At 36.8% G+C, this 16,697-nt stretch overlaps 1 protein-coding gene across 2 annotated transcripts; it reads right to left on the bottom strand.

Annotated features, from left to right (window-relative positions):
- Positions 1–6,826: 6,826 nt before the first annotated feature.
- LOC127102064 (extra-large guanine nucleotide-binding protein 3) lies at positions 6,827–15,910 on the bottom strand. 2 transcript variants are annotated; one of them, XM_051039509.1, is made up of 8 exons: positions 14,629–15,910; positions 14,350–14,487; positions 13,165–13,269; positions 12,866–13,051; positions 11,307–11,484; positions 10,480–10,724; positions 7,784–7,953; positions 6,827–7,700 (listed from the first exon to the last, which is right to left on the bottom strand). In XM_051039509.1, the coding sequence occupies exons 1-8, from the start codon at positions 15,682–15,684 to the stop codon at positions 7,124–7,126; spliced, it is 2,655 nt and encodes an 884-aa protein (XP_050895466.1). In that variant the 5' UTR covers positions 15,685–15,910; the 3' UTR covers positions 6,827–7,123. The 2 variants fall into 2 exon arrangements, with proteins under 2 accessions (XP_050895466.1, XP_050895501.1); XM_051039544.1 differs by having other exon boundaries at positions 10,480–10,721; positions 14,629–15,908.
- Positions 15,911–16,697: the final 787 nt, after the last annotated feature.

The raw sequence follows: 16,697 nt of genomic DNA, 5'->3' as shown, positions 1-16,697 counted from the left end.
GATCGCGAGAGCTGTGCTATTTCGTTGGATGCTCCTCTGTGAGCATCGCACCGTCGAGCTTATCCGACGTTAAATAAGCGCTTGTTGGGAGGCACCCCAACATTGTAAGTTTTTACAGTTTTTCTGTGGTGTCGTATTGGGATTCCAATTGTTAAACCTTGCTGAATGTACCAGGAATGCTATTTTTGAAAAAGCAAATGCTGCCATGCTCGCTAGATGCTCGCTAGGCGAAGCAGTAGCGAGCGGGTTCGCTAGCTGCTCGCTAGGCGAAGCAGCAGCGAGCGCTGCGTGGCAGCACTCATTTAATTATCAGCAGGCCACTCTTTTGGGCCCAAATGCAACTTTTCTTTTTACAACTCTGAACTGAAGCACTAACACAACTCTCACAAACACTCTCTCACTTTTCATCTCACTCACAAACAACTCTCACAAACACTCAAACCCTAAACTGAAGCATTGCAAACCTCACTGCACTTCAAATTCAATCAATCTCTTTCACTAAGGTTTGCCCTAATTCCATTTCTTTATGTTTGAACTTTGTAAATTTCTGATTTGCATGTCATTTAGGGTGAATTTGGGGGAATGGGTATATTAGGTTTTGCATGTGGGTGTAGATTTGCATGTACATTATAGCGATGCTTTTCTTGATAGATCATTTTGTTCTGAAATAGACACCATGAGAACTTGGGTTTGCCAAAATTTCACTGTAAACATTGCAGAACCCAAAAACCCGTAAGATTCGCTAGCAACTCGCTAGGCGAATCAGTGGCGCGCATTCGCTGCCACTTCGCTAGGCGAACCTGTAGCGAAGGTTCGCTAGGTTCTCGCTAGGCGAAGCAGCAGCGAGCATGACAGTACTTGGAATTCTGGTTTTGCTTTCTAATCTGTTTTGTGTTGTGTGGTTTCCTCTCTATGTCTGTGCAGATGGAATCTAGATCCGGAGCTTCGAAAAAGAGAAAGGGAGGGAACACTTCCCGTCCCGTACCAATATAATTCGACACCGACAAATTTGTCGGGCCAAAGCAAGCCGCAAGATATATTGCTTTGGAAAAGTGAAAGATTTTGCCGGAAAAGAGATTTTTAATCAACCCTGAAGGCACGAACCGAACATTCGCCGGGTTGATTAACAGCAAAAAGTGGGACCAATTAATATCCCCCCTGGAGCATTACGATATCGCAACAGTGCGTGAGTTCTACGCGAACGCACTGCCGAACGATGACGAGCCATTCACATGGACGTCTAGAGTGTCTGGCCGTCCTGTTGCGTTCGATCGGGATGCAATTAACCGTGTCCTGGGTGAACCGCTCCATCTGGGAGCCGAGGAGAGAGACACCTACCACCAAGATTTAAGGCTTCACCGGGATACTGATGCGATCTCTGCTGCCCTGCTTCTGAGAGGGAAATCAGTTGAGCTGAACCCATCTGGGGTTCCCATGAGATACCATAGGGAGGACATGACTCCCTTGTCTCAACTGATTCTTTTGTTGGTTCTTACAAACATCGCACCCAAGTCTCATACTTCTACCGTGTCGATCCCAGTGGCACACTTGGTACACAGCATCCTCACGAACGTCCAGATTGATGTGGCGAGGATTATTGCTTTTGAGCTGAAGTCCGTGATTGAAAGCGGGCTAAAGTCGGGGGCACGAGTGAATTGTCCCCTGGCTTTCCCTTGCCTAATCATGGCTTTGTGCCTGCAAGCGAGGGTGAGGCTACCCTCTAGGGGTCAAGTAAGGATTCCGCCACCCATTGATGACCGGTACGTGGCCAAGTATTGCAAACCGAAGAATGTAAGAAGTAGTTCAGCTGCTGAGGTTACCGGGGCTTCTGATGGTCCTGGTACTTCTACTCTAGGATCCGATCCTTTCCAGCAGGCTGTCTGCATCTACAACTGGGACTGGATGGCGGCAACTCAGCGCGCCATGCTCGATATGCACGATTCTATGCAGCTATTACAGCTGCAGATGCGCGACCCCTCCGGAGAGCATTCTATGATGACACGTGAGTAGTTTCTGCAGCACGCGAGCTGGCCTGTGTTTGGAGAGGGGGCGGGTGCTGGTGCGTCTTCTGGTGCTGCTGCTGATGGAGATGATGATGATGAGGCTACCGGTTCTGAAGCCGGTACTGATGAGGGTTATGAGTCCGTGGAGGGCTAAGTTATTTTATTTTTCATATTATGTTTTATTTCTATTGCATTTTCAGACTTGTGTATTTTGATGTTGGTTATGTACTTTTGGGGTGTTTTGTCCCCCATGAACAATTTTAATTTTTGAAGTAATGTATTATTTATGTTTTAAATTTCATTTGTTTTAATAAATTTTTGGTTGGTTGAGTGTCAAACCTTCTAGATTGGTTGCTCCTCAAAGAAGTATCCAATGAAAGTGCATCCGAGTTTGGATGGCAATGATAAAAATAAACAAGTGAATAATGCTAAGGTACATGGTTACCTCCGGCTAGAATTTTAGAATGCATTAAGAACTTTACTCTTTTTTGTAATTGAATATTGTCTTTTTGCAACACAATTGAATGAATGTTTCATCTAGGACTTAAAACCACAAATTGTGAGGAAACCTCCATTGTACACTTAAATGCTGGATTCTAATAAGCTTTGTTGATTCATTTGATTCATGCTTTGTCTTTTATTATTGTGAATATGTGGAAGCAATTAGAAATGATCAAGGCACTTGTTTTCTATCGAGCACAACCAGTTCCAAATACAACTTACCTGTGAGCAGAGAGAGTATTCGTTAACCCCTTTGAGCTTAAACAGTTGAATCTCAGCTTGAAATAAAGCGAGATTTCAAAAATCTTTTTTTTACAACCCGGAAAATTTTGATAATTGTTTTTTTGCCGTAAAAAGTCAAGAGCATTCACTTAGGGTGAGTAAGAAATAAGTTGGGGAGAACGAAAATGAGAATCGGTAAGTGCCACAACTCTTGAAAAACCGAGCAAGCATAAAAAAAAAAATATATATATATATATATATATATATATATATATATATATATATATATATATATATATATATATATATATATATATATATATATAAAATATAGAAAAGAGAAACATCTGTTTTGTAAATATGATGTGAAAGAAAAGAAAAAATAGAGAAAATGAAAATGAATGCTTGCTTGGAAGAAAAATAGTGAAAAACAAAAATTGAGTGGTGAAATAAGAGTTGTGAAGGTTTCAAATGAGAAATAAATGGAACGAAGTTGAGATGTGTGAATAATGTACAGTGAATGTCTCTTTTGCATCGGCAATTTCGTTTTCAATAGCCTTAGAAATGACCCTTGTTTGTTAACCTAACCAAGCTTCAACCGAAAAGTCCTTAGTGATCTTCGTGCTTCCACATTACCATTTATAATTGTTAGACATTGTATGAATTGAATTTATTTCTTCATTGTTTATTGGAGAGTGAGATTATTCTCGCGGTTGCAAACGCGTAATTTCTTCAATCCTTATTCGAACAGGAGAGATAGGGTGATTCATTCAAGATAATATTGTTGTAGATAGATACATATTTCGCATTGCTACTAAGTTTTAGTTCTTGTGTATTATTTTATTCTAACCGTTGGAAATTTGTATCTGCTGATTCGCTTGTGTTTGAGCCGTTTTATCCGATTTCGGAGAAACCTTTTTCTTAATGCAAATCCTCTTGTCCTTCAAGAGACATACTTTGCTTGAGGACAAGCAAGAATCTAGTTGGGGAGAGTTGTTAGATACCCAAAAGTGCTTATTTGAGCTATCAAATATGGGCATCTTTCACTCCATTTCCTTGCTAAAGTGTTCGAAACCACCTTTGTTTTTGATGAATTGCAATACAATGATACGCGATCTTGGTACCTTTGATTTGTGTGTTATTGTGCAGGAATTAGGCATGAAATAATAGAAAATGAAGGCACAAGAAAATGGCAAGGGACCAAGAAAAAGAATGCATTCATCAGCTTGCTCGCTAGGCGAGGGCTGTGGCGAAGAGCTCGCTAGGCGAGCTCCCAGCGAGTCCCCAGCGAAGAGCTCCAGTATTTTACAGTAGCAAACATCAACAAACTCGCTAGGCGAGCTGCCAGCGAAGGGTGTAGCGAAGACGTCCAGACTTGGCCAAAAGCGCAGCCAACACTCACTCGCTAGGCGAGCCATTAGCGAGCTCCCAGCGAGCAATTACAGTAGCAAAACCTCCTAAGCTCGCTGGAGCGAAGGGTGAAGCGTGTGCTTCGCCTAGCGAAGGGTTTGTTCGCCTAGCGAACATGCCAATCTGGCAAAGGTCATTTCTTTGGGCGCAGGTGCCACAGGTGCCTCATTTTGGGGCTCGCTAGGCGAGCCATTCTGCTCGCCTAGCGAGCATGACAGCTCAGTAGCAGCTCTATAAGTAGCAAGGGTTACTTTTTGGAGCCATACTTTTACACCTCCATACTTTTGTACTTTTTAGATATTTTTCCAGCATTGCTCTAGAGATCTTTTGTGACCTAGAAATCATTTCTCTTCATCTCTTAACAATCTTTCACAAAAAGAAGGTGGATTCCCATCCAATCTCGATTATTCGACTCGGATGTTGATCAACCTTCTTCCGAAACTTGTTGACCAAGCTACCATGAAAATGAGTAGCTAAGTTCTTCATTTTGTCAAGGTTAGATGTAGATGATCATTAGCTTTGTGTGTAAATGGGATGATCTTCATTTGTAAACTCTTTAATGGTGAATATATGGTGAAAACTTTGTTTTATTGAAAACTCTTTGTGTTGGTGTATGATCGAGAGATGTTTACCAACTCTTTACCTAGGTTTTCATCCAATCTTGTTTGTTAGCTAGAGATAGTAATGAATGATTTTGTTCACCATAAGGTTGAACCAAAAAGTTGTCATTTTGATAGATTGTGTTAGAGATAAACAATGGATCAAAATGGGAAAACTCACAATGTGTGTTAGAGATAAACACATTGGGAGGACTTTGTGAAATAGTTTATCATCTAAAGGAGTTTATAAGTTTTGTTGATCGAACATATACATGCAAAGTGATCGTCGAACCCTAACTTTGGCAATATTTCTCAAATATTAAAACCAAAACTTTTACCGCATTTTCTTACACTTTTATGCAAGATACCGTGACTAAAACCAAAAATCCCCTTGTTACTACGAGTTAAGAATTGAAACAACTGTCGAAAGGCGACAATATCTCACAATCCCTGTGGAGACGATAACAAAAACCCGACACTTAAAATTACACTCAACACTCAGCATCTACAACAGTCTCACCCTTCGGAGGTGACACAATCAGCATGCACAATAATAGGAGGTGGGAGTGGATCATCAGTAGGTGGTGGGAGTGGATCAATAGTATGTGATGGGAGTGGATCAACATCATCTACAGTAGGAGGTGGCACTGGGGAAACCTGACGCCTGTGGGACGATGGGGAAGTGTTGCGTCAAATGGTGAATCATGTCTCCTACGAGAAGAAGAAGATGAAGTGGCATGAGGAGAAGCACGAGCCCTAGAAGTAGACGACCATGTCTGATAAGAGAGACCAGGAGCATCTGGAACCTGCTGACTCTTCTCTCGTCGAACGGATGTGTGCTGAGCACCCTGTCATGCCTCAGTCTATCATGTCTATCAGCCATTATGACAGTAATTAATAGTAAGGCAGATCATTAGTGCATGCAAACAACACAAGTAAGAAAATAAAATAAAATAAAAAACATTCAGAAGTTTTCGGAGATGCATCTCCGATTTTGGGAAACCGTTGAAAAACTACGGAGATGCGTCTCCAATTTATGAAAAACTAAAACACTGAAAAATTTTGTAAATGCATCTCCAAAATTTTCTGCAACTCAGAGGTCGCGACAATGGCGTAATGTACCACAATGAAGCTAAAAAAATTATTTTGATCATTAATTTCAGCCAACAAACAACTAATACACTATGACTAAACTATCTTAAATGTGATTTCTACTAATTTCTAATCCTAATCATTGTTTTATACTCATTTTCACCAAAACTAACATTTATCAAAAACTTGAAAAACTTACAAGAAATTGATGTTTTTGATGAAATTGGATGATGCTACAAATGAAGATTGATATTCCCTTGAAACTTGTTGAATGAAAATTGATTTGGTGTAAAGAGAAATTTGAGGAAAAAATTGAATTGGATTTGGATTGATACGATGAATTAAGGAAGAAGAAGAGTCTGCCGCAACTTAAACTCCAAATTATTCCAAAGATGCATCTCTAAAATATTTTAACGTTAACTTGCCTTTTTGTACGTCCGGAGATGCATCTCCTAAAACGGAAGATATTTTTGAAATTTCGTAGGATGCATAAGAAGCATATATGGGATGTATTAAGAAAAACCCAAAATAAATCATGAGAGGAATAGAGAAAAGTAAAGAATGAAAAGTTAGAGGATCCAAATCCAAAATCTAAGGTCACATAATTTAAACATATACGAAGAAGGAAAAAGATAAGATAATGTTTATATTTTAAAAAATTGAATGATATTTTGTTTTTATGCATGTCCCAAATACCTTTTATTTGAAATTTGACCACTCAAAGATTTCTCCGATCTTCACTAACAAAATCAATTACCTAAAATGACTATCAATTACACCAATTACCTAGACCCATCACTCAATGCTTGCAAAATCAATTACCAAAATGGTTGTAAGAGGAAACAATAATAGTAGTAACTTTTTGTACATAATCCTAACAAATTAAAGACATTTTAATAAAGAAATCATTAATTCAACTAAAAAATGAAGGTTTTTCAAGAGAATTCTATATTTATGGACAAAGATAATATCTTGTTTCAATTGAATAATAATGGCCGGTTAACGGAAAAACGAATATATTTTTCAATTTAAGCTGCTCACTTATCAATATAAGCTGTACAGACAACAAATTACCTCTTCATTTACAACCTCTCAACAAATTAGCTTATTTATCATGAGAAAAAAATCATTATGAACCTGATCAGGAAGATCCTAGGAGACCAAAACAAAACAACATACTTCACATAGGTCAGCCAAATGACCTCTCAGTACTTCATAAATGCATTGCTCGGCGAGACTGAGACTCCTTTCTCACCGTATAGTATCCTGTCTGAAGGGTTATCAAATGTTGAGAATTCAATCCTGTCTGATGAAAGCAGAACTCATCTCTGTACTGTAAAACGACTCTTCTGGGTTGATTTCATACAATTCATCCTTCTCATCCTCCCATTTGATGATCTCCCTAACGTACTTGAATGCCTCGTCGACTGAGACACGATCCCGACCTCGAGTTTGCCCCACAAACAACTTCTGGCCAGTTAAGGAATAATAAAGCTCCTTGAATCTTACAGCTATATAGTAATATGCTTGGTGTGCTAGAACATGATTGTTGTGATGAGGCCTTACTGGACAGAAATCCGAAAACCACTCACAAGTTGACAGAGGAGCTTTGTTTATCTTGTCTTCAAAGGCATCATACTTATTTAGCAAAAGCACAAAAGGGGTATCTTTAAAACAGGGATGCCTCACCAGACTCTCGAAAAGATCTCGGCTTGCTAGCAATTTGTTCTGAAGCTTACCGGTACTAGTAGGCCACATGTGGTCGTAGTCACTCAAGGCAACACAAAAAATGACTACCCTCACATCTTCAAACATTTCCAACCATTTGCAGCCATCATGTAGTCCCTTCGAATTTATGCGAATCAGTTGAAACCTGGGCCAAGGACAATAGTAGTTAAGAACATTTTCAGAAGCTTCCACAAAACAAGACAAAAGGAAATGGAAGAGAAGTTTTACTTGGTTTGAGGAGCTGGGTTATTTAAGTTCTCGCTGTATATCTCAGACATAGGACTCCTATCATCAAATGAGAATTCCATGAAAGCAAGACCATTGCTTTGTGTAACTCCTTCAGCATATAATATATCCTTATCTGAAGGTTCATACTCATTGCTTGATATTTCAATTGCCTGCGCAGAATCACATATGTTTAGTGATAAGAGAAACTATTATATTTATAGCACAGAAACTATTATATTTACAGCACATTGTTAAAATTATTGCTATACACAAATGACAAATCAAAAAGTTAGTAAGTCCAATCATATTCAACCTAGGAATATTTTAAATAAGAAAAAGCACAAGTCGAACATCTATTATTTTATATTGCACACCCTCCTGTCACTGTTATAAGCAACTTTTACTTTTTTGGTACATTTGACTATTAATGTTTCTAGTCCATATATGGACTTAATATATTAATGGTCAAATGTACAAAAAAAAGGGTCAAATTTGCTTATAATAGTGACCAGAGGGTGTACGAGACAAGTTTTAGATAAACCAAACAATAGGAAATGAGTAATATAGCTCAAGATCATGATTTTCAAAGTTATAGAGTATTTTTAGAAATTCTTTTGAAGGTCCTGTTCTCAATCTTCATTCCATAGTGAAGTTAGCAAACTTCAATCTTCCAGTTTCTACAGTTCGGTGAATTGAGATGAACTCTGAATGCCTCCTTTTCATTAGGTGAAATTTTTGGTTGAAAGAGTTGCTTCCTTTGGCAAAGAATTGGAGTAAAGCTTCTGGTGTGAGAAATATGAGAAACATGTGATCATTCATATCCCCAAGGTTTATCATAACACAGTCATGTTTTTTCAGAGGATCTAAGGAAAATCACTTTTACGCAGTATTTCCTTTTTCGATACAGTGGAGCTTTTACCTTAAAATAACAAAGGCATCGGTCATTTAAGGGAAGAAGTGTTGCTTACTCATGCTGCAATGTGTTGGTTTATAACAAAATCCATTGAATATCTTATGCAGAACCAGTCACATGAAGTTACAAGCAGTGAATCCAAATAATGAATAAAAATGGAGTAAATTTACGTCATTTAGGGTTTCGATTTTGAGAAAAGATGCAAAATTTCAAGCAGTTAAGAAACCAGTTCAGTTCACAACTAAACCTACAGAAACAGTTCGATTTTGTTCAGGTGAATTGATTCCAGTTTGGTTTGGTTTTCTCAGACTGTTTTTATGGCTCAGTTTGATTTGGTTCTGTTTTCTCCTATAAACCAAACTATTAACATGCCTAATAGTCATAACTCGTAAGTTGTAAATAATGTACCATATCAACTAATAACATTTATTCTCAATTGTTTGTTAAGATGATAATATAAACTTTAATACCTAATAAGCTGATAGGGAAGCCACTATTGTTTTCACACCTTTCTATTCCTTGATGTGGTTTAAAGTTTCGTAGATATCTGATTAGATAGGGTAATAACCAATTGAAAATGATCAAAGAATATACATAAACCATCCAATACCTCCTTATGGAAAGTAAATTTAATATATTTATATATTATGGTTAAATTACAAGTAAAAATCAAGCGCAAACTTGAGAAAATTCTCAATAAGTAATTGCTCAAATGGTTAATAGTTTACACAATTGGGGAGTATAATAAATGTTATTATTAACATATACTACAAACAAGGTAAAAAATCTTTGACGGGTATAAAATGAAACATCTGATAAAATCGCCTTAACAATAGTAGTTTTTAAGTGCAATGATTATTTAGATCCCCAATGGTATAAGTGAATCTTGATCAATTTATAAATGGTTTAAACTATAATATATCTATTGAGGCTTCCGGTGAGCCTTAACTTATGTGTCAGCTAGGTGTTTTAAAGACATATGCTCTTGAGGTTGAGTCCAATTGCAATTAATCACTTCAAATACAAGGTTAAATCATGGGGCCATATCCATGCAAATTATACTTCTCTTCTAAAGATAATTCTGCAAATATGTAGTACAAATTTGCAGAATGCATAAACTACGCTAAAGCTTCATGAGAGAGTCACTCAATCACTAAGTTCATATAAAAATAATATTATAAATGAACTAAACCCAATTAGCTAAATGTGATGCCATCATATATAGTAAACGTTTACAAGAATGCTACCAAACAATAAATCCAATGTACAAGTGACCTAGAAGCCAGTACACAATCAACAGTTAAGTCCAGAAGAAGTTTGTTCATTTATTCTAGAGCCAACATATTTAACCATCAATCCCTTTAAATTCCTTCCTTTTAATTGATAATAAATGGCCACTTTTTAAGTCCTTCGCTTTTTTAAATTCTTCCCTTTTAATTAATGGTGCTGTTTCAATTCAAGTCCTTCTCAGCATATGCCTTGTTTTACCACTCAGGTTTCTTTATATAACCTGATAAGTTGCAGTGCGATTCTTGCACATATTTGAACTTTTTACTATTCCTAATGTAACAAAATTAACAAGGAATAACAGGTAAAATAATAGCTCAAGCCAGCACTAAGGCCAGGTGCATTGAATTAACTCCAGAATGGAAAAGGCAAATTGATGTTTTAGTTGTAATATTAATAACATTAGTAGCTCATATCCACAAGTGAAAGGAAATATACAAGACAAAACCACACCAAATACTGCTCAAGAAGAAGAAATGAAATGGTAGCAACATACCCGATCTAAGAAATATTTAGCAACATCGGGAAGATTATGCAATTCCTCTCTTCTCTTATATGTTTCCTGAACAGCAGGATCTTTCCATATCTCATCCACCATAGGAGCATACTCACGTGTAGCAGCAGGGAAGAAAGCCTCCAAATCCCCCGTAGCCATAATATCCAGCAACCAATCAGAAAAATGCTTGAATCTTTGATTGATCGAGTAAATACTTGGTTTGTTTTCATCAGTTGCTGTTTCTGCTAATTGTATATTGCAGAGTTAATTAGATCCACTCACAGAACTCAGACTTTACCAAAGGTATTTAGAACTCCTACTAAGACAAAGTAACTCCCAACAACGGTTTTATTGAAAGTTTGGTTTTTGATAATAGAGCTCAATGGTACTGTTTGTATTGTCAAACCATCTAGTCAGAATATGAGATAGACTTGGTGTTGTTGCTGTTATCAGTTATAAGTTTGGACAGTAAATGTTCATTATTGTTGGACAAAATACAAAAGAGTGAACTGAAGTTGAATTTGATGTAGTTTAACATCTGTATAACAAATTACTCGAGTACTAAAGGTTTGATTTAAACTGCCAAGAAACATACAGAACAAATGTGAACATTTTCAGACTATTTGTCATTTCTCACAAGAAAACCATTGATAGTAAATTGAGATTTGAGACTAAAAACAAATGCAATAAAATAGAACCATTAACTGAAAGAGAAACAGTGAGGCAGTGAGCCAAACAAAAATTGAAGTCAGCAAGTGACACTTTAACTTAAAGTGAAACAGCACCATCACAGAGAATGAAGAAAGGGAAGAAAAGTAAAGCCATACCTGGTCCAGATCCTTCACCTTCTAACGAAGTGGACTCTTTCTCTTCCAGAGCTTCCTCTTCAAACTGCTCTCTTCCTTCAAGCAGAATGCTGAGATACTTGTACATACTGCTTTGAATCATGAGTTTGATGTCTTGCAACTCATCAGCAGAAAACTTGTTCCCATATAAAAACTTGGCCTGTTTGAAGGATATGGATGGTAAAATTAAAACCAAGAGAACAATTGGTAACCAACTATATAATAAACACCAAGTAAACAGATTTATGATAATCATCTAAAATAGGCACATCATAAAAAGTACCTAAATAGGAAAATAGGGTGGCAAGTCCCATCTCCATCATCCAAAAGTTCAAAAGCAAAGTACACACATTCAAAATATTGAAACTAGATAAAATAGAACTTCTACACATCTTTTGTTTATGACAAAAACTTCTAAACATCTACAAATACATTTACAATGTATGGATATATGAGCATGCATTATGACATTTTATGATTGTGGAAAGCACACGACATTTATGCATAGAGCTATTTGTATAGGCATGTAAGCATTTGAAAGCAAATATGTAATTATACAACAAATATTTATGGAAGTGTAAGGTCTACATGTATAGCTTAAACTCAATTAGAATCATTTATTACTTGCATGACAGAGTGTATAAAAACAAATCTGTTAAATTTATACAGTAAGTCTGTTAAATTTATACAGTAAGTCTATTGGGAGAGGAAAAATAATGTATAAGAAAATAAAATCACATTTCAAACTTATAGCTTGATGTGAATAATATACTGGGTGTTGACCTTTTTTTTCTTCTTGAATGGCAAATGTTGGTTGTTACTTTATATTTTGTTAGTGCCGGGGGAGTTGAAACGATGACCTCCGTATCACAACAATCCCTATGTCCTCCCCCCAAACCACCTTATCAACCGATAAATTGGATGTTATTAAAAAGGACAATACACTAAACTTTAGTTATACTAATACACTATTACTAGAATCTTGATCCTACTAAAATAAGGAAACAAGTCATGATACATATATAAGGAAGATTAATAAACAATCTGAAAGTACAGTTAGGCACGCGAACAAAATGGAACAGAACAACTCATATTATCCTGTTGTATTTGATTCCACTCTTTTAAGAGGTGGGATAAAAAAATGTTTCATTTCAACCTTTTTGTTGTTACGCTTTTAGTACACACCAAACATCTGTCACATTCTAACCTATCTACCATACCATACCTAATAGATCTTTTTTGTTACAATGAATTATCCTAAAATAATATTCATATCAAGATATTATATGATATTGTTCAGATATTCTTACAACATCTAAAGTCATTAGCAAATAGTCTATTGTATTACTGTGAACTATAGTCAATAGCAGTCCACAACCATTCATTCCTCTATGAACCAAGCAAATGAACTGCGGCTCTTCATTAAGCCCTTTATTCAGCAAAAAATGGAAAGCAAAAATACCCCAAACCAGCTACATTAAATGGACGACTATAAGGAACAATGAGACAGGGAGTGTAAGATAAAGAAGCAATAAACATACCTGTTTAAAGAGAGTAGCTGTTCCAGATCCTTCCATTCCAAACAGCAAAAGTTTCTGAACTCTACCATGCTCCAAATACTCGGGCACTGACCTTGTTGAATAGTTAGTGGGATTATCTTTGACCCCAAGAGGATTAGTAGATGGTACAGGCAAAGAGAATAATGAACAGATGAAACGAGTGGACGCCTGCCTACCATAAACCAAACCAATATTGTATAAAAAATAAAAACCAAATCAAGACATTTGCAAGCTCAAAATGCACAGCAGGTATATACTACTATTATCAGATAAGAGAGAACCTTTCCCCATATGTTCCCCTTAATATTATTTTGGCCTTCTTCCTCATAAGATCCATCATCATAAACCCAGAAATGGGTATCTCGTGGACATTGAACGTTTGCAAGCTGAAATGATAAATAGACAAGTTACACATAGTTTGATGTTTACAAGAGCAATATAAACATAGAAACAATGAATTAAACATAGTTTGATGTTGGCAAGAGCAACAAGTTATAAACATACAAACAAGATGCAATTTGCATACTTTCAACGCAGTTAGATACAAAAGATCAACAGTGAAAAATCCAAGCTTAATGGTATATAATTGAAATGAATCATATATATAGTAATGAGAAAATGAAGATTCAGTCTTTCTTTCACTGACTGGATATTGTCAAGCTATATTAAAAGAGGGGAGCATGATTGTCTACAGAAAGGTTCTTGCCATCTTTCTTTCAAGAAACGCTTCAAAAGATCTTAGATTGCTTTGGCAAGAAATGTTCTTCAAAAGATATAAAGAAGTGCAGAAGAGGAAACAGACATTAAAAGCAGACAAAAAAAGGAAAGTTTACCAAGTCAAAGTGGACACTTCAGCTCCAAATTGTACACAAAATACAACAACCAAAAAATTTATGGACTCAGAAAAACCACAAATAAATTAATTACACACCAAATCTTAAGAGATATTTAAGCTATAAATCTAGTAGAAGCATTATCATCACCAAGTACGATTGTGTCCTTTAAGATTCTTAAAGGAAACTGTCTATGAGAAAAATGTAATGGTTTTCACTTGTCCAAGATTTTATGAACACGACTTTTCTTTGATAATATTTTATTTTACCCTGTGCACATAGATTAGCTCATACTGCCTTTTAATTAAACGGTGTTGGTGCTTGACAAGATTTTAACTACAGCAAGCCCCGTCCAAAAGCTAAGTGCTTCTTAGTAAGAGAAATAGCTATAATCCAATTTAGGAGGAAAAGGGTTTATACCGATTTCTGTTTCTAAGACAATCAATTTGCTAAAATCTGCAGAACTCTACGATGAATACTCAGTCACTAAGGTATATGGAAGCCCTAGCTAGAAAACACTCACAAGGATATTTAAAAAGTAGGCATCCTAGTACACCTATTAATCTCCACATTTTCACATTCCATTCTAAACTGAATCCAAGCCAAAACAAAAGGAGAGTGAAACAAGATTACCTTCAACATTCTAAGCTCAATCTTTGTTATTTCACGGCCATTCATGTAGACTCTAGTATTCCCATTGCTTGCTTCCGGTTGAAGCTTGCCTCCAATATTAAGCTTCGAACTTATTATCTTATCAGGCTTCTCTCCCTCCTGAAAACCCACCGTTTCCAAATAAGTAAATAAAAACAAAAAACAATCTAAAAATAGCAACTATCCTAAACATACACATTCAAAAACATTTTTAAACACTACAAAGTAGTTATTAATCATATCTATTTTTCTCATTTTCACCTTTCCCCAGAGTCCAGAATCCTTATCATACCAGTACCTCCCAGGCTTCAACTTCTGAGGAGGGACCGGACAACCCAAAATCTCAGCCAACTCTTCCTGCCTCAACTGCCTACCATTAACAATAAGCTGCTCCGGCCGAAGCTGATTGGCAGCACACTCTTTTTCAGCTCTCATAATCTGATTAATCTCCAAAGGACTACAAACTCTACTCAACATTCTTGAACACTTTCCTAAAGTCGATCTCTTACCCTCATCTATTGGTTGTCCAATACAACTCACACATTTCCTTCCTTCAGGCATTGAACCCATAGCTTTCAAAACACAGTTACTACAATACCTTGCATCACAAACCAAACACGCTTCTTTCTCTTTCAACCTATTTTTATTCCCGCACCTACTACAAACACCACGTTTCACCTGACCGTTTTTCCGCTCCGCCACGGAAACAGGTGATCCAACTGGCTCAGTTGCAACGGACCGTGGCGAGAGATAACTATCTCCGCCGTCGGACTCAGAATCCCTAGGTTCATTAAAGGTTACCACAGTAGGTCGTTTAACTTCGACAGCGGGAGACGGAATCGGAGCAGAACTCGGAACTGTAGGCGAAGAAACGGAACTACCGTCGTCAACGGCAGCTACTTCACCGGAGAAATCAAACCGATCGACTTCAACTTCACCGCTACGCGAATCGAACTGAGATTGAGTTCTCGAAACAGAACTCGACCTTTGACTCTCAACTGGACTTCGAAATTCGCGGCTGAAACCACCGTTTGGAACTCTACTAAACCTCGAGAAACGAGGATAAACCGGCATGGCGACGGGAATCGATGAAGTAGAACGATCAGAGGATATAGAAGCTGTGCGAATCGAAGTTGCAGAGGTGCCGATTTCAAGCGGATCGACTCTAGGAACATCATAGGGAACAGGAGGACCTTCATACTCAACAGCGATGGAGTAATCGAGGTGATCTTCGTCGGGTAACGGTGCGCCGGCGGGAAGCATGCGGCGGAGGATGTGTTCCCATGATTTGCCTTCTTCGGCGGATTCCGACGCCATCGGAAAGGGTTGTTACGGTGGATTGTTTGGGTAGCGAGAAAATGGAAGGAAAGAAGAGAAAAAATGGGGAAAATTGAAGGAATCAATGGAAAGGGTTTAAGTCGTCAAGTTTGTTAGTTTGAGAGATTAGTGAGAAAAGGGAAAGAGATTGAAAACAATGTTGAGTTGTCAGCTGCTGCGGTTGGCGCAAAGTAAACGGTAGTACATTTCTAACTCATGAAACGAAATTCAATAAAATCATGTAAAACAAATATATGTGAATACTATCTTAAAATGATTGTTTAATTAAATTTTTTAAATCCGGAAAATCTAAATAAAATATTTTTGGATTTAATCAATTTATTCAAATTTAATAAAAATAAATAAGAGAATGTGTACATATTCTCAACACAATCAATGTCATTACCTAACAAAATTTGTGTAAGTGTTGTCATCTCTTGTGCTTTTTAAGAGATTTGAGAAAAAACAACTTTTTTATGTCAAATATAGTTTTGACATGATAGAAGAGGTGGTGCAAATCTACGTTGGTTGTTGGTTGGTGCTGAGCAAGGAGTTTCGTGGCCAAAATCAGCATTACATTCAAAGTAATTTTATGTGTTCATTAAGAGAAAGAAGAAAAGAAAGTGAAAAATGAAGAAGAATATGAAACTTTTCTCATTTATTTATTAGTTGGAGAAACAATTACCCAACTCTATTTATATCTAGTACAACTAATAAGTTAGGTATGCCACATCATAATGGCTAACTAACTCTCTAGAGTTGAATGAAAAACAAAACAAAAAATACATTGAAAAATATGCAATGTGATGTATCCCTATGCATGGTATGGCTATAACATGGACCTTAAGAAACTTGCACTCATGTTTCTATCTTTTTTTCGTCTTGTAAACATTCAAAAAATGGTCGAAGTTCAAGAACTTTGGTGAAAATATCAGTTGTTTGATTTTGATAAGATACAAAAAGTAATCTCATGAGACTTGTTTAAATTTTTTCACGAATCAAGTGGAAATCAG

This window comes from Lathyrus oleraceus, chromosome 1 (assembly GCF_024323335.1).
Source record: "Lathyrus oleraceus cultivar Zhongwan6 chromosome 1, CAAS_Psat_ZW6_1.0, whole genome shotgun sequence".
Lineage (NCBI taxonomy): Eukaryota > Viridiplantae > Streptophyta > Magnoliopsida > Fabales > Fabaceae > Lathyrus > Lathyrus oleraceus.
Note: the sequence above shows the minus strand (reverse complement) of the source record. Positions and strands in the feature narration are given on the sequence as shown.